The sequence below is a fragment of the Ranitomeya imitator genome, chromosome 1, assembly GCF_032444005.1.
Source record: "Ranitomeya imitator isolate aRanImi1 chromosome 1, aRanImi1.pri, whole genome shotgun sequence".
Lineage (NCBI taxonomy): Eukaryota > Metazoa > Chordata > Amphibia > Anura > Dendrobatidae > Ranitomeya > Ranitomeya imitator.
In genome coordinates this window covers 550,566,445-550,584,985 of record NC_091282.1, presented here as the reverse complement: position 1 = coordinate 550,584,985, position 18,541 = coordinate 550,566,445, and the positions used below count along the sequence as shown (strand labels likewise).

Genomic DNA, 18,541 nt, shown 5'->3' with positions numbered 1-18,541 from the left:
AGCTTTGCTGAACTGGTCAGGATAACAGGGAAATCCAAAGAGATGTGAATCCAACCAGGAACCATTTACAAGTGGCACTGGCTGAAGGAACAGATAAGTGGAGGCAGCTGATGACAGATAACTCCAAGGAGCAGCCATACCACTTGAAACCACAAGAGGGAGCCCAAGAGCAGAACTCACAAAAGTACCACTTACAACCACCGGAGGGAGCCCAAGAGCGGAATTCACAACACTTAGGTATCCATGGTTATGACCACTGATATAGTGATAGCTAGTTAGTTGCTAGTGGTTGTCACCATGGATACATAAGGTCCTGCAATGCCTGCACATGAGGAAAGAGACATAGCAAATCAAGAAATTATACTACATTTCTGGAGGTATTTGCTAATATCATTATTATTATTACACCTAATACATATTGAGATATGATCTTGGAGATGGGAATAACCCTTAAACTTCTTTCTTATGTAATAACGTACAGTATTTCCATGTAGGAGGTTGATTTTTGAGACGTATATGCAATCATGCTTCTAGGGCAGAGAAAATGTAATTTGACAGGTACATGTCATAAAAGATTAAAAAAAATAAAGGGGGCAGTGTAGAGAGGAGCTGCTCTGTAGTAATTTGACATATACTGTACAGTATATACCTGTTTGAAATTATATACATTTTGCCAGAAAGTTTCTGATAAAAATCTCCCAGTAGACAGCTTATAATGGACCTAAATGTGACATCTGTGAGGGTTGTAATTATGGCTGATAGGTGTTTCTGTTGCCTTTTGGGTGTTATTGGATTATTGATGTTTACAGATGTAGCAGTGTATTATCATTCCATCTTTCATCCAAAACTCCTTAAGCTATTTTAGTGAAGTATATCCATTATCATAGTTATTCTGCCAACACTTCCATGTTTCCTATTAGTATTCTCAATACAAATACTTGTCTTGAAAATCTATATGTATAATTTTGTAGCTAAATATTTGATGTCTAGCAACAGAGCTTTCAGCAATGTGCATCGAACCTTAGATTTGTTAGCTATGGTAAAGTAAACAATTCTTAAAGGAGTTATCCAGGACATTGCTTATTTTTTGCTATCTGTAGTTACTAACTACCTGCATGTTCTACCCAGTTCTGATCTCTGCTGGCTCGGAGATTATCTCTGTCAGCGATTTTGCAGCTTCCAGTGATGTCATATCACTAGAGCAGCTTCTTCTCTTCCGCACAACTCTGTTGAGTGGGTGATTCTACCGATGTCATGATGATTGACAGCTGACTCTCTGCCACCTAACCGATGATGTTGGTAATGACGCCCGCTTCATCAACAGAGTAGACTGGAAGAGAAGAAGCTGCTCTGTTAACCTGAGATCAAATTAAGCAGCAAAATTGGCAGCATGAGCGGTCTGTAACCTCTCTGAGCCAGCAGAGATCTGCATCAGGTAGAACAGGCAAGTACAGTTGTGCTCAAAAGTTTACATACCCCGGCAGATTTTTTGCTTTCTTGGCCTTTTATCAGAGAATATGAAATGATAACACCAAAACTTTTTTTCCACTCAGAGTTACTGTTTGGGTGAAGGCATTTATTGCCAAAATTACTGTGGTTTTTCTTTGCAAATAATAATGACAACCACAAAAACATCCAAATGACCCTTATCAAAAGTTCACATACCCTGGTGATTTTGTCCTGATAACATGAACAGAAGTTAACACAAATGGGTTTGAATGGGTACTAAAGGTAACATCCTCACCTGTGACCTGTTCGCTCGTAATCTGTGTGTGCATAAAAACTGAGTGAATGTCTGGGATAAAGACAGACTCTTGCAACTTTCATCCAGCCACTGATCTTTCTGGATTGTGAGTCATGGGGAAAGCAAAAGAATTGTCAGCGGATCTACGGGAAAATGTAGATGAACTGTATAAAATAGGAAAGGAATACAGAAAGATATTCAAGGAATTGATAATGCCAGTCAGCAGCGTTCAAACTGTGATTAACAAATGGAAAATCAGGGGCTCTGTAAAGACAAAACCACGGTCAGGTAGACCAACAAAAATGTCATCCACAACTGCCAGGAAAATTGTTCGGTATGCATAGAAAAACCCAAAAATAACATCAGCTGAAATACAGGACTCTCTGAAAACTAGCGGTGTGGCTGTTTCAAGATGCTCAATAAGGAGGCAGTTGAAGAAAAATGGGCTGCATGATCAAGTCGCCAGAAGAAAGCCATTGCTGCATAAATGCCACAAAGTATGTAGCCTACAATACGCAAAACAGCACAGCGACAAGCCTCAAAACTTCGGGAACAAGGTAATTTGGAGTAATGAGACCAAAATTTTACTTTTTGACCACGATTATAAACATTATATTTGGAGAGAGGTCAACGAGGCCTATGATGAAAGGATCATCATTCCTACTGTAAGCACATAGGTGGATCGATGATGTTTTGGGGATGTGTCACTACAAAGGCACAGGAAACTTGGTCAAAGTTGAAGGAAAGATGAAAGCAACATGTTATCAGCAAACATGTTATGGCAAATTTACACTCATCAGCCCGGAAACTGCGCATGGGACGTATTTGGATGTTCCAACATGATAACGATCCAGAACACAAGGCCGAGTCGACCTGTCATTGGCTACAGCAGAAAAAAGTGAAGGTTCTGGAGTGACCATCTCAGTCTCCTGACCTCAATATCATTGAGCCACTCTGGGGAGATCTCAAGAGTGCGGTTCATGCAAGACAGCCCAGGAATTTACTGGAACTGGAGGCTTTTTGCCAAGAATAGTGGTCAGCTTTACCATCTGAGAAAATAAAGAACCTCATCCACAACTACCACAAAAGACTTCAAGCTGTCATTGATGCTAGAGGGGGCAAAAAACGGTATTAAGAAATGGGGTATGTGAACTTTTGATCAGGGTCATTTGGATGTTTTGGGCGGTCATTATGATTTAAAAAGAGAAACCAAAGTAGTTTGACAATAAATGGCTTCACCCAACCACTAACCATGAGTGGAGAAAAAGTTTTGATGTTATCATTCATATTCTCTGAAAAAAAGGGAAGGAAAGCAAAAATTTAGTTGGGGAATGTAAACTTTTGAGCACAACTGTAGTTAGCAACTAGTTGCTTGTAAGTTCTTAGCCCCATTAGAAAAAATGAGAATAGTATCAGATAACTCTTAAGTATGGGTAGGAGGTCAAAGATGAGAATAATGTTAGTATTAATGCAAAATGTTTGCAATTAGACAATCCATCCATTAATGTGAAATATGTAAATATATTATAGCATTCCAGTTTATGTTAAAAAGTTTATAAAACACTTTTTTTTTGTTTTAGGACTAACTGGTGATGAAAGACCAGAGAAATCAGATCATCTAGAAGGGAACATGGTTCATCAAGATGACAGCGACAAAGTAGACCATGAACCTAAAGCAACATTGATACCGTCACCATCCAAAGATATACTAAAAAATAAGAGAGTAATAGACAACAATATTAAAACAGAGGAAAAACAAAACATTGCAGCTCCTAAGCAAAAAAATGACCAATATATATCAATGCATCCAGATGGCACCAGACCTCCTAATACTGTATTGAAGGGAAAATTTCATACTAGTGAAGACATTGATGGATTTTCAGGTGATTCTCCTGTAAGAAAATCTACAATGTCAAAACCACTGTATTCAACATTTTCATCTCAGTTACCAGATGAATTTTTTTTTCCAACAGTAGAAATTCCATCATCAATAGAAGATGCTAATAGCAAATTGAATGAAAGCATAGATCTATATACTGATTTTCAGGAAAGGCAAGGCAGAGAGAAAACTATCTCTGAAAAGTTAGCAATGTTTTTAAAAGAGAGCAAACACCAATCTCAAACAAAAGAATCGTATATATCCCATATTTTTAACATATCGGTAACAAAGGTTCCTGACATGGTTTTTAGAGGACAGGAGTCTGATGAGCTTTATACTCTTTCTCTTTCAAAGAATGATAACCATCTTCAAAGTGAAACAATGGAAACCATCCAAAAAAATATTCACCCAACAATTCACACAAGTAACCTTCAAGAGCTAGACAAAAGGATCCCAGATGTAATTCTGCCAACTCCTTTATCTCTAAAAAGTACACACCCTCCACCATCACTTATGTACAGTATGGTTACTGACAGAGAAAGCCAAGCCTCTGAGAGTCGAGTGGAAGATACAAATTCTAATGAAGCCTTGCATAAAGCTGAGATGGTAACTGAGGCAAGCAAAGTTTGGACCATGCCTACAGGACATATTAACTCACTTCTAGAAGCTGATCACGTTTCAGTTGCCACTTTAATCAATTTAAGCACAAACTCTGATATGACTGTAGAATCCAGTAAGAACATTTTGAGCCAAACATCAAAACCTAATCAAAAATTTAACCCACTAGCAACACTAACATCATCTATTTTAAACAGACAAGTCTATACTTCAGAATTTTTAGGAAGCCTGGTAACTGAACCAACAAAGTTTGTCAAAGCATCAAGCAGTGAAATTTCAAAAGACTCTTTAGAGAGTATTAATTATGAAGAAGAGGATAATCAGTCTAAGAATAATATTGTATCATCTACTGTTGATCCTCGGACTAATTTCCTCCATTCACTGTTGGAGTCCACAGATGGCAGTGATTTGGAAGAAACAGCGTCGCTAGAGAAAGAAAATGAATGGGGAAGTGGTGAAGAAGACAGTGCTCAATGGTTGTTTGAAGATCACAGTGCACAAGGTATATTCTGTATTTCAACTCAACCTGCCTGTATTCTGCCATTTTGACACAAGTGCGGTATGGGTCAGACGAAGCAGTCTTGGATCCCAGAGCAGGGGTCTAAGGATATTCTTCGCTATCCTCAGTCCAAGAAATCCAGAAAGATTGCTGTCAGATAGATATTCACTGATTTAGTTGGCCTATGTTTTCCCTCTCTTCCTCATCAATCACACATATCCTTACTTATAATGCAGATTTCGCTATTTACCCTCAACCCCTAAACGTGCGCATTTCTTAATGTAAAGGTACCTTCACACTAAACGACCCTGCAGCGATACCGACAACGATCCGGATCGCTGCAGCGTCGCTGTTTGGTCGCTGGAGAGCTGTCACACAGACAGCTCTCCAGCGACCAACTATGCCGAAGTTCCCGGGTAACCAGGGTAAACATCGGGTTACTAAGCGCAGGGCCGCGCTTAGTAACCCGATGTTTACCCTGGTTACCATCCTAAAAGTAAAAAAAAAACAAACGCTTCATACTTACCTTCCGCTGTCTGTCCTCGGTGCTCTGCTTCTCTGTACTGGCTGTGAGCACAGCGGCCGGAAAGCAGAGCGGTGACGTCACCGCTCTGCTTTCCAGCCGCTGTGCTCACAGTGAGTGCAGGAAAGCACAGCGCCGGAGGACAGACAGCTGAAGGTAAGTATGAAGCGTTTGTTTTTTTTACTTTTAGGATGGTAACCAGGGTAAACATCGGGTTACTAAGCGCGGCCCTGCGCTTAGTAACCCGATGTTTACCCTGGTTACCAGCGAAGACATCGCTGAATCGGTGTCACACACGCCGATTCAGCAATGTCAGCGGGAGAGCCAGCGACCAAATAAAGTTCTGGCCTTCTAGCCCCGACCAACAACATCACAGCAGGATTCTGATCGCTGCTGCGTGTCAAACTGAACGATATCGCTAGCGAGGACGCTGCAACGTCACGGATCGCTAGCGATATTGTTTAGTGTGAAGGTACCTTAAGGCAAGCTGGTTATTTTACTACATATTAGCTCTACCAGGTCCTGCAGGTAAATCCACAGCTTTATTTTTCACCTGTCTTATCTATACTTCTAACATATGCTTTGAAGATTCAAAGGGTTGTCTTAACGAAACAACTACCTTTTTCTATGATGGACAGCCAAACTGCCTATCATAACGAAAACAAAACACATATATGTAACTCCTGGGCTTTTGATGTTCTTTGGTTTTCAGTGCTGTGTAATCCAGCAGTCACTTGACATTATTATGTGACTGCTGCAGCTAATCATCAGCCACTGATCAGCTGCAGCCTTCAGTATTCAGTCACATTGGAATTGTAAAGGCTACAGCCTATTATCACTGGTTGAATAGCGCTGGTCTGGGAAGTATGTACATATGGGGTTTTTTTCTGATGACAGTTTTCCATCATACAAAAGGTAGTTGGCTTGTTAGAACAACCATTTCATCTTCAAAGCAAACGTTAGGAGTGTACATACAACAGGTGAGAAATTAAGTTGTGGATTTATCTGCAGGACTTGGTGGAGCTGACAGGTAATAAAGTGGCCAGCTGGCCTTATTTTGAGAACTGTGTAAGTTTAGGGGTAGAGAGTAACGATGAGGGAACATGCTCGAATAACGTCTTATCTGAGCATGCTCGGGTGTTATCCGAGTATCTGGGCATGCGCATATATTATGTTTGAGTCCCTGCAGCTGCATGATTTGTGGTTATTAGACAGTCTCAGCACATGTGGGGATTCCTGAACAAACAGGCAATCCCAACATGTGTTCAGGCTGTCTAATAACCGCAAATCATGCAGCCACAGGGACTTGAAAATAATATACGAGCACGCCCAGATACTAGGATAACAGCCGAGCATGCTCAGATAATCCGTTATCCAAGTACATTCACTCATCATTAGTAGAGAGTAGAGATGAGCGAATTTGCTCGGGTTCCCTCTTATTCGGCAAGTTTATTAGAAGAGCCCAACAAACATGCTCTATATACATATGTTGTGACTGTGGCACAGCCGCGACACATGCAGCTGCAACGCCGATCAGCTGATCCAGGAAGCCGGGTTCCCTCTGCAGCTTGCCAAATAAGAGGGAACCCAAGCAAATTTGCTCATCTCTAGTAGAGAGTAAAAAGGGAAATATGAATTCTAAACATGAATATGTGGCCTCCACATGTGCTGATAGGGTACAGTGGGTTCTTACACCATTGACAGTCTATTCCTGTATGACAAGCTTTGAGGCTACAACACTCAAAATGAGCGCTTATTTCTTTTCTCTTACAGAATTGTCAGCACTCAGCATCAATTTTTTGCACAAAATTTGAAGGCAGAGCATTATTTTTTTAATCCTTTAATTATGCCTCCTACACCATTATTACACAGCCTCCTTATTCTGGCACAATAGGTTTTGTTGATGAATTGTTTTAATTCACTTGCAAACTATATGTTTTGTATATGATTCCATTCTGGTTGGTTACCTTTGGAAACTGAGAACTCATACTAGATATTTTATATCTTTTCGGTATAGCTTCCATTCTTGTAGTATAACTCATTAATGAGAATAATAAACAAATCATGAACAGTTTCATGGCCACTCATGAAGAGTATACATCAAAGGTACCATACAAGGCATGAAAAGATGATACTTTGTCATATATATAGGTTTCAATATACTTGGAGATATTTTTGTAGGTTTCTTTATTAGATGTTCTTATGGGGATTAGTCTTAAAGTCAAATAAAATAATTAAGATTAGTTAAATAAAAAATAGCCATCAATTCTGTAACCCAATTAACCTTCTACAACAGCATTAATCTCTCTAGCAATAAATGCATTTAGTACTTATAGACTACCCATGGATCCATATGTTCAGGTGACAATGTTTCCATGGCAACTGTGGTTATTCTCTCTGCTATCTGTCAATCAAGAAGCAAGAACATTGCAGCTGCATTCTGTTAATGAGGCCCAGCGAGCCTATTCCAAGACCATCGTAAATTTAATAAGGGTCGTCTAGTGTCTGTTGATATTACCCCAATAACGACTTTTTTCCACCCCTTCCGCAAGTCTTGACATTTATGGCAGTTGCTTCAGTTAGTTGACTATTAGTAGAGAGATTTACAACGCAGCCTGATATGGCAGATTACAGTACAACATACTCTCCATGTAATGACTAAGCCGAATGCCCACTCCTTCCTGTTGGAGAGCTGTGAATAAATTAGACAAAGACATTACTCCCAAACTTGGGAACCAATGCTAAATGTTCCGAGCCAGCACAATGATCGTATGCAGAATTATTACTTTTAGGATGCCATATATAATGAACCTCTTATATCATTGGGCTACCTAACCAATTCATTCCGAGTATATTACCAGTATACTAATATGACTGTTACCCCATATGTAATTAGTATTGAGCATTACTCCAGCCATGTCCTCTTCTGTTACCCAATGTTGCCAACATGATGGACCAATGGACCAGTGCCCAGTGTGTCAACATGTTAATGTCAGTACTCACCTAAGCCAGATTTTCCTATAGGTAGAGAAGGGATGTGCCTATTGGTGGCCTTCTTGGAAACATGCAATCTTAAGAGAAACTGAACATTGCCTATTTATATTTTAATCTTACGTACTGGGTTTTCATTAGACAAGCATTGCTTTAGAGTGAGAAACAGATAAGGCTGCAAAGGGCCATAGACTGAATGAGAAGTGAGCCGCAATGATCTGCTATCGCTTTATTTTCTAGGCCATACATTTCATGTGAAAAATGCTACAGCCATCATGGTTTCAGGTTCTGCGACCCTAAAAGTGTTATTTCCAAAGTACATTTTAATCAATAGATGTGGAAAAATAATAATTCCACAATTGGATGTGTATAAATAAAATGTTCCTGTGCTGAGATAATCTTATAAATGTGCCCCTGCTGTGTACTGTGTAATGGCTATGTCTGACCGTACATGAACATAGTCTGATCATATCACATCTCCTGGGGAAGGGGAGGAAGAGAAATAGTTTGTTTAAACACATTCCATTGTGGAACTTATTATAAATCAAAGATCTGTTGATTAAAATGTTGAATAAATTTAACTTAGTAGGAAAACCTCTTTAACCCCTTACCGACATCGGGCGTAATAGTACGCCGATGAAGGTATCCCTCCCTTTGATGCGGGCTCTGGCAGTGAGCCCACATACGATACGATACGATACGATACGATACACTTTATTGATCCCGTGGGAAATTATGGTATCACAGCAGCACAACTTAAATCATAAAAATCATAAAGGAATTCCATAGTTGACATGACAGTTTGTTGACAGAAGAACATTATACATTAGAATAGGACATACACAATGAGTGAACTGAATGTAGAGAAATAAGTAGACATTCACCTTGGTGGTTTAACCCTAATGTTATTGTTGTACATTCCCATGGCAGTTGGCACAAACGATTTCCTATATTTTTCCTTCTTACACCTCAGAAGTATTAGCCGGTTACTGAAGGTGCTCTTCTGTCTCATGAATAGCTCATATAATGGATGTGCATTATTGTTCATAATTGCCATACACTTTTTCAGAGTTCTTCTCTCCACTACCTCCCCAAAAGAGTCCAGATTGTAGCCCACAGCAGAACTTGCCTTCTTAATAATCTTATTCAGCTTATTAGCATCAGAGGCCCGCACACTACTACCCCAGCACGTGATTGCAAAAAAGATGGCACTTGCCACCACAGATTGGTAGAACATTTCTAACATTTTGCTACACACATTAAAAGACCTCAGTTTCCTTAGGAAATACAGTCTGCTCATCCCCTTCTTGTAGACAAACTCTGAGTGGCATCTCCAGTCCAGTTTGCTATCCAAATGGACCCCCAAATATTTGTAACTCTCCACCTGCTCTACCTCCTGACCAGCAATAGTGATCGGTAAGCATTCCATCTTCATCCTGCTATAGTTGGCCACCAACTCCTTGGTTTTCTTAACATTTAGCTGCAGATAGTTACCATTGCACCAATCCACGAAATTCGACACCACCCTTCTATATTCCTCATCCCCCTGATCTCCCCTAATGCATCCCACAACCACAGAGTCATCCGAAAATTTTTGAAGATGGCAAAGTTCAGATTTATACTGAAAGTCTGAAGTATACAGTGTGAATAGAAAGGGCGCAAGCACCGTTCCCTGGGGGGCACCTACACTGCTCAATAATCTGCTTGACACCACTGCTCCCATCTGTACAAACTGTGGCCGATCTGATAGGTAGTCAGTTATCCAATTTCTCATCCCCTCCTCCACCTTCATATCAGTCATCTTTTTGTGTAGTAAAAGTGGCTGCAGGGAGTTAAATGCACTCGAGAAATCGAAGAACATCGCTCGCACCGTGGCTCCGTCATTCTCCAGAAATGAATGTACCCTATGTAACAGAGAAAGAATAGCATCATCCACCCCCAATCTATGTCGGTAAGCAAACTGAAGGGGATCAATAAAAGCATTGACCCTCGGTCTTAAGTGAGCAAGCACTAATCTTTCCAAGGCCTTCATAGCATGAGATGTTAAGGCTACAGTTTTCCCGGGACATGTCAGCTGTTTTGAAGAGTTGACATGTGCCCGCAATAGCTGCGGGTGGAATTGCAATCCACCCGCGGCTATTAATCGTGCCGGAAATAAGCACATCAGTGACCTGTGACACGTGATCGCGTGTCACCGGTGTTTCGGCATGACAACCCGAGGTCTCCTGGAGACCTCTATAGTTGTCAGTTCCAGATTGCTGTGAGCGCCATTCAGTGGTCGGCGCTCATAGCAAGTCAGCAATTCTACTACAAAGAGGCGATCTGACAATCGCCTCCATGTAGTAGAGCCGATCAGGCTATAGCAGCTTCTAGTCTTCTATGGAGACTATAGAAGCATGGCAAAAGTAAGAAAAAAGGTTTTAAAAATATAAAAAAAATTTCAAATATATAAAAGTTCAAATCACGCCCCATTCACTCCATTCAAAATAATACAATAAAAATAAAAATAAACCTACACATATTTGGCAATGCTGTGTTCAGAATCACTCGATCTATCAATAAAAAAAGGATTAACCTGATCGCTTAATGGCTTAGCGAGAAAAAAAGGTCGCCATGACATTGCATTAAAATGCAATAACGGGCGATCAAGAGATCGTATTTGCACAAAAATTGTATAATTAAAAACTTCAGCTCGGCATGCAAAAAAAAAAGCCCTCACCCAAAATGGAGAAGCTACGGGTATCGGAACATGGCACTTTTTTTTTTAGCAAGGTTTGGATTCTTTTTTCCCCACTTAGATAAAAAAGAACCTAGACATGTTTGGCATTTAGTGAACCAAGCAAAAAAGCCAAACAAAAAAGAAGTGATTGCACTTTTCTTGCAATTTCACCGCACTTGGAATTTTTTTTCCCGATTTCCAGTACACCACATTGTAAAACCAATGGTGTCGTTCAAAAGCACAATTTGTCCCGCAACAAACAAGCTCTCACATGGCTATATTGATGGAAAATTAAAAAAGTTATGGCTCTGGGAAGAAGGGAAGCAAAAAAAGAAAACACAAAACTGAAAAAAGCTCCAGGGAAGAAGTGGTTAAGGAGGAACTCTGTAGTTGCTTTCCACTTTCTCCTCAGGCTCCTGGAAGGGGTACTGAGTGTGAGACCCCCCTCTATAACATCCAATACCTTTATTGAGTCTTTTAAAGGTGTAGCCTTCTTGATGAATGGAGTCTTAAGGTACCTTCACACTAAACGACGCTGCAGCGATACCGACAACGATCCGGATCGCTGCAGCATCGCTGTTTGGTCGCTGGAGAGCTGTCACACAGACAGCTCTCCAGTGACCAACGATGCCGGTAACCAGGGTAAACATCGGGTTACTAAGCGCAGGGCCGCGCTTAGTAACCCGATGTTTACCCTGGTTACCATCCTAAAAGTAAAAAAAACAAACGCTACATACTTACCTACCGCTGTCTGTCCTCGGCGCTCTGCTTCTCTGGTCTGGCTGTGAGCACAGCGGCCGGAAAGCACAGCGGTGACATCACCGCTCTGCTTTCCGGCTGACCGACGCTCACAGCCAGTACAGGAGGAGTGCAGAGCACAGAGCTGAGGACAGACAGCGGTAGGTAAGTATGTAGTGTTTGTTTTTTTTTACTTTTACGCTGGTAACCAGGGTAAACATCGGGTTACTAAGCGCGGCCCTGCGCTTAGTAACCCGATGTTTACCCTGGTTACCAGCGAAGACATCGCTGAATCGGTGTCACACACGCCGATCCAGCGATGTCAGCGGGAGAGCCAGCGACCAAAGAAAGTTCTGGCCCTCTAGCCCCGACCAACGACATCACAGCAGGATTCTGATCGCTGCTGTGTGTCAAACTAAACGATATCGCTAGCCAGGACGCTGCAACGTCACGGATTGCTAGCGATATCGTTTAGTGTGAAGGTACCTTAAGAGCCAAGCTATCACTGCCTACAGCTGTAAATGTGGGATCGCATTCCACATGTTAGTTATGTTAGACACTGTATCCAAGAAGTATCGTTCCTCTTTGCGGAGATTGACATGCTAAGCATGCCGAGATGAGGAGACTTAAAACCGCAATGCTTCTCTGGGAAATATGCAAATTGTCTCTTCAGAGAGGAAGAGGACTAGAATTCTAGTGCCACCTATTGATAATGTAAAAATTCTGTAAAGTAAGCTAAAGGAATGTGACGTCTTGTACCGTAATGTTTCCAGTATCTTTATATTCTTCATTGGAGGACAAATATTCCTGTATTTTGTATGACCATTTCAAGGTTTCTATCAATATCAATTTGTTACCATCTTTTCAGTTAGCCATTAAAAGGTATCAATCACTGAGGACTCTCAATTCCAAAGGTTTCTATCAGTCATGGTTTCATCCAAAATCCATTAAAGTTTTCATCTTTATCCTTTCTCCTCCATTATTGTTTCTTTCCTTTCCCTATATTTTATTTTCTCCATACCTCACTATCTAATGGCCTCTCCACCTTTGTGTCTCTCCTATATTCAGCTCCCATTCCCTCCCCCCTGCTCAGAGTCCCATTTATCACTGTCCTTGTCACAAATGCTCTGTACTTTCTTATTGTCCTTTCTTCTTGCTGCTCTCTACACATCTTCCAGCAGCTTCTAGCCTAGAACAAATTTGTTCTTGGTAACAAAGCAAAGAATGGCAGATAGCAGTAACCCATTAATTATCGTATTTAACTGTTTTATTGCCAAAAACTGCTGCACAGAAGTAGAAGCAAAAAAATATATACAGTATATATTCTTAGGTTGAAATGTAATATCTTCATTTTTTATCAGGCTGTTGAACATTTACGCTAATGAACGTCATTATTAGCTACACATTGTACTTTTAGCCTTTAATCCTCATAATTTATCCGTACATTTTGCTCTGCTAAGTGTGTTACGCTATAGCATCCTGCCATATACCAAACATGATAACGCAAACTTGATCATGTAAAATAATACATTTTATAAATAATCATGTATATAACACAGTTATATCTGTTTGGACAATTTAGGCCATTTTAAATGAAAATGAATAGTTCAAAGACAGTTCAGCTGTAGTTAAGGCATAGAAACATTATTAACCACATTCTGAAAACATTAATTTGAGATTGAACTCAACGTAATGCATAAAATGTTAGATTTAAAGGGGTTGTCCACCTCTGGTGACTATTTTGTCTATTTAAATACATGGATTTGGGCTAAAAAATGTTTTCAATTCAGCTTCATTACAAATTTTTCACCGTTTTGCTTTTACAGGCTCTTTGTTTTCTACCCATTCAACCTTGATGTAGTTTGTAATCATAAATCAGCTAAGAGGAGCTCAACAAAAGACAGAAAAAGGAGTTAGAAAATCTCCCATTGGACTGTCAGAATGAGCTCACTGATGAATTCTCAGTGACCCACTCGGAAGCCACTGCCAGCAATAGACAGTACAAAACAATGGCTATAGAACGCAATCAGTGCAACACTTTTAATGAAGCCCAATTACAAAAATGATTTTTAGCTCAAAACACATGCATTTAACCCCTTTACCCCCAAGGGTGGTTTGCACGTTAATGACCGGGCCAATTTTTACAATTCTGACCACTGTCCCTTTATGAGGTTATAACTCTGGAACGCTTCAACGGATCCCAGTGAATCTGACATTGTTTTCTCGTGACATATTGTACTTCATGACAATGGTAAAAATTCTTTGATAGTACCTGCGTTTATTTGTGAAAAAAACGGAAATTTGGCAAAAATTATGAAAATTTCGCAATTTTCCAACTTTGAATTTTTATGCAATTAAATCACAGAGATATGTCACACAAAATACTTAATAAGTAACATTTCCCACATGTCTACTTTACATCAGCACAATTTTGGAACCAAAATTTTTTTTTGTTAGGGAGTTATAAGGGTGAAAAGTTGACCAGCAATTTCTCATTTCTACAACACCATTTTTTTTTAGGGACCACATCTCATTTGAAGTCATTTTGAGGGGTCTATATGATAGAAAATACCCAAGTGTGACACCATTCTAAAAACTACACCCCTCAAGGTGCTTAAAACCACATTCAAGAAGTTTATTAACCCTTCTGGTGCTTCACAGGAATTTTTTGAATGTTTAAATAAAAATGAACATTTAACTTTTTTTCACAAAAAATTTAATTCAGCTCCAATTTGTTTTATTTTACCAAGGGTAACAGGAGAAAATGGACCGCAATCATTGTTGTACAATTTGTCCTGAGTACGCCAATACCCCACATGTGGGGGTAAACCACTGTTTGGGCGCATGGCACAGCTCGGAAGCGAAGGAGCGCCATTTGACTTTTCAATGCAAAATTGACTGGAATTGAGATGGGACGCCATGTTTCGTTTGGAGAGCCCCTGATGTGGCTAAACATTGAAACCCCCCACAAGTGACACCATTTTGGAAAGTAGACCCCCTAAGGAACTTATCTAGAGGTGTGGTGAGCTCTTTCACCCACCAAGTGCTTCACAGAAGTTTATAATGTAGAACCGTAAAAATAAAAAATCATATTTTTTCACAAAAATTATCTTTTCGCCCCCAATTTTTTATTTTTCCAAGGGTAAGAGAAGAAATTGGACCCCAATAGTTGTTGTACAATTTGTCCTGAGTAAGCTGATATCCCATATGTGGGGGTAAACCACTGTTTGGGCGGATGGGAGAGCTCGGAAGGGAAGGAGCGCCGTTTGACTTTTCAATGCAAAATTGACAGGAATTGAGATGGGATGCCATGTTGCGTTTGGAAAGCCACTGATGTGCCTAAACATTGAAACCCCCCACAAGTGACACCATTTTGGAAAGTAGACCCCCTAAGGAACTTATCTAGAGGTGTGGTGAGCACTTTGACCCACCCAGTGCTTCACAGAAGTTTATAATGCAGAACCGTAAAAATAAAAAAATCATATTTTTTCACAAAAATTATCTTTTTGCCCCCAATTTTTTATTTTTCCAAGGGTAAGAGAAGAAATTGGACCCCAAAAGTTGTTGTACAATTTGTCCTGAGTGCGCTGATACCCCATATGTGGGGGTAAACCACTGTTTGGGCGGATGGGAGAGCTCGGAAAGGAAGGAGCGCCGTTTGACTTTTCAATGCAAAATTGACAGGAATTGAGATGAGACGCCATGTTGCGTTTGCAGAGCCCCTAATGTACCTAAATAGTAGAAACCACTCACAAGTGACACCATTTTGGAAAGTAGACCCCCTAAGGAACTTATCTAGATGTGTGGTGAGCGCTTTGACCCACCAAGGGCTTCACAGAGGTTTATAATGGAGAGCCGTAAAAATAAAACAAAATTTTTTTCCCACAAAAATTATTTTTTAGCCCCCAGTTTTGTATTTTCCCGAGGGTAACAGGAGAAATTGGACCCAAAAATGTGTTGTCCAATTTGTCCTGAGTGCGCTGATACCCCATATGTGGGGGGAAACCACTGTTTGGGCACATGGGAGGGCTCGGAAGGGAAGGAGTGCCATTTGAATGCAGACTTAGATGGAATGGTCTGCAGGCGTCACATTGCGTTTGCAGAGCCCCTAATGTACCTAAACAGTAGAAACCCCCCACAAGTGACACCATTTTGGAAAGTAGACCCCCTAAGGAACTTATCTAGATGTGTGGTGAGCGCTTTGACCCACCAAGGGCTTCACAGAGGTTTATAATGGAGAGCCGTAAAAATAAAACAAAATTTTTTTCCCACAAAAATTATTTTTTAGCCCCCAGTTTTGTATTTTCCCGAGGGTAACAGGAGAAATTGGACCCAAAAATGTGTTGTCCAATTTGTCCTGAGTGCGCTGATACCCCATATGTGGGGGGAAACCACTGTTTGGGCGCATGGAAGGGCTCGGAAGGGAAGGAGTGCCATTTGAATGCAGACTTAGATGGAATGGTCTGCAGGCGTCACATTGCGTTTGCAGAGCCCCTAATGTACCTAAACAGTAGAAACCCCCCACAAGTGACACCATTTTGGAAAGTAGACCCCCTAAGGAACTTATCTAGATGTGTGGTGAGCGCTTTGACCCACCAAGGGCTTCACAGAGGTTTATAATGGAGAGCCGTAAAAATAAAACAAAATTTTTTTCCCACAAAAATTATTTTTTAGCCCCCAGTTTTGTATTTTCCCGAGGGTAACAGGAGAAATTGGACCCAAAAATGTGTTGTCCAATTTGTCCTGAGTGCGCTGATACCCCATATGTGGGGGGAAACCACTGTTTGGGCGCATGGGAGGGCTCGGAAGGGAAGGAGTGCCATTTGAATGCAGACTTAGATGGAATGGTCTGCAGGCGTCACATTGCGTTTGCAGAGCCCCTAATGTACCTAAACAGTAGAAACCCCCCACAAGTGACCCCATATTGGAAACTAGACCCCCCCGGGAACTTATCTAGATGTGTTGTGAGAACTTTGAACCCCAAGTGTTTCACTACAGTTTATAACGCAGAGCCGTAAAAATAAAAAATCTTTTTTTTCCCACAAAAATTATTTTTTAGCCCCCAGTTTTGTATTTTCCCAAGGGTAACAGGAGAAATTGGACCCCAACAGTTGTTGTCCTATTTGTCCTGAGTACGCTGATACCCCATATGTTGGGGTAAACCCCTGTTTGGGCACACGGGTGAGCTCGGAAGGAAAGAAGCACTGTTTTACTTTTTCAACGCAGAATTGGCTGGAATTGAGATCGGACGCCATGTCGCTTTTGGAGAGCCCCTGATGTGCCTAAACAGTGGAAACCCCCCAATTATAACTGAAACCCTAATCCAAACACTCCCCTAACCCTAATTCCAACGGTAACCCTAACCACACCTCTAACCCTGACACACCCCTAACCCTAATCCCAACCCTATTCCCAACTGTAAATGTAATCTAAACCCTAACTGTAACTTTAGCCCCAACCCTAACTGTAGCCCTAACCCTAGCCCTAACCCTAGCCCTAACCCTAGCCCCAACCCTAACCCTAGCCCTAACCCTAACCCTAGCCCTAACCCTAGCCCTAACCCTAGCCCTAACCCTAGCCCTAACCCTAACCCTAACCCTAGCCCTAACCCTAGCCCTAACCCTAACCCTAGCCCTAACCCTAGCCCTAACCCTAGCCCTAACCCTAGCCCTAACCCTAGCCCTAGCCCTAGCCCTAACCCTAGCCCTAACCCTAGCCCTAACCCTAACCCTAACACTAGCCCTAACCCTAGCCCTAACCCTAGCCCTAACGGGAAAATGGAAATAAATACATTTTTTTATTTTTCCCTAACTAAGGGGGTGATGAAGGGGGGTTTGATTTACTTTTATAGCGGGTTTTTTAGCGGATTTTTATGATTGGCAGCCGTCACACACTGAAAGACGCTTTTTATTGCAAAAAATATTTTTTGCGTTACCACATTTTGAGAGCTATAATTTTTCCATATTTTGGTCCACACAGTCATGTGAGGTCTTGTTTTTTGCGCGACGAGTTGACGTTTTTATTGGTAACATTTTCGGGCACGTGACATTTTTTGATCGCTTTTTATTCCGATTTTTGTGAGACAGAATGACCAAAAACCAGCTATTCATGAATTTCTTTTGGGGGAGGCGTTTATACCGTTCCGCGTTTGGTAAAATTGATAAAGCAGTTTTATTCTTCGGGTCAGTACGATTACAGCGACATCTCATTTATATCATTTTTTTATGTTTTGGCGCTTTTATACGATAAAAACTATTTTATAGAAAAAATAATTATTTTGGCATCGCTTTATTCTCAGGACTATAACTTTTTCATTTTTTTGCTGATGATGCTGTATGGTGGCTCGTTTTTTGCGGGACAAGATGACGCTTTCAGCGGTACCATGGTTATTTATATCTGTCTTTTTGATCACGTGTTATTCCACTTTTTGTTCGGCGGTATGATAATAAAGCGTCGTTTTTTGCCTCGTTTTTTTTTTTTTTTTCTTACGGTGTTTACTGAAGGGGTTAACTAGTGTGCCAGTTTTATAGGGCGAGTCGATACGGACGCGGCGATACTAAATATGTGTACTTTTATTGTTTTTTTTTTTTTTTATTTAGATGAAGAAATGTATTTATGGGAATATTTTTTTTTTTTTTTTCATTATTTAGGAATATTTTTTTTTAATTTTTTTTACACATTTGGAAATTTTTTTTTTTACTTTTTTACTTTGTCCCAGGGGGGGACATCACAGATCAGTGATCTGACAGTTTGCACAGCACTCTGTCAGATCACTGATCTGACATGCAGCGCTGCAGCCTTCACAGTGCCTGCTCTGAGCAGGCTCTGTG

At 40.7% G+C, this 18,541-nt stretch overlaps 1 protein-coding gene across 3 annotated transcripts in view; it reads left to right on the top strand.

The window, feature by feature from the left end:
• The window catches only part of NCAN (neurocan), a 380,863-nt gene that overhangs the window by 296,296 nt on the left and 66,026 nt on the right, over positions 1-18,541 (top strand). For all 3 annotated transcript variants that reach the window (XM_069767704.1, XM_069767701.1, XM_069767702.1), the window contains one exon: positions 3,325-4,743. In XM_069767704.1, the coding sequence (XP_069623805.1) occupies positions 3,325-4,743 (1,419 nt within the window). The remainder of the gene's footprint in view (positions 1-3,324; positions 4,744-18,541) is intronic.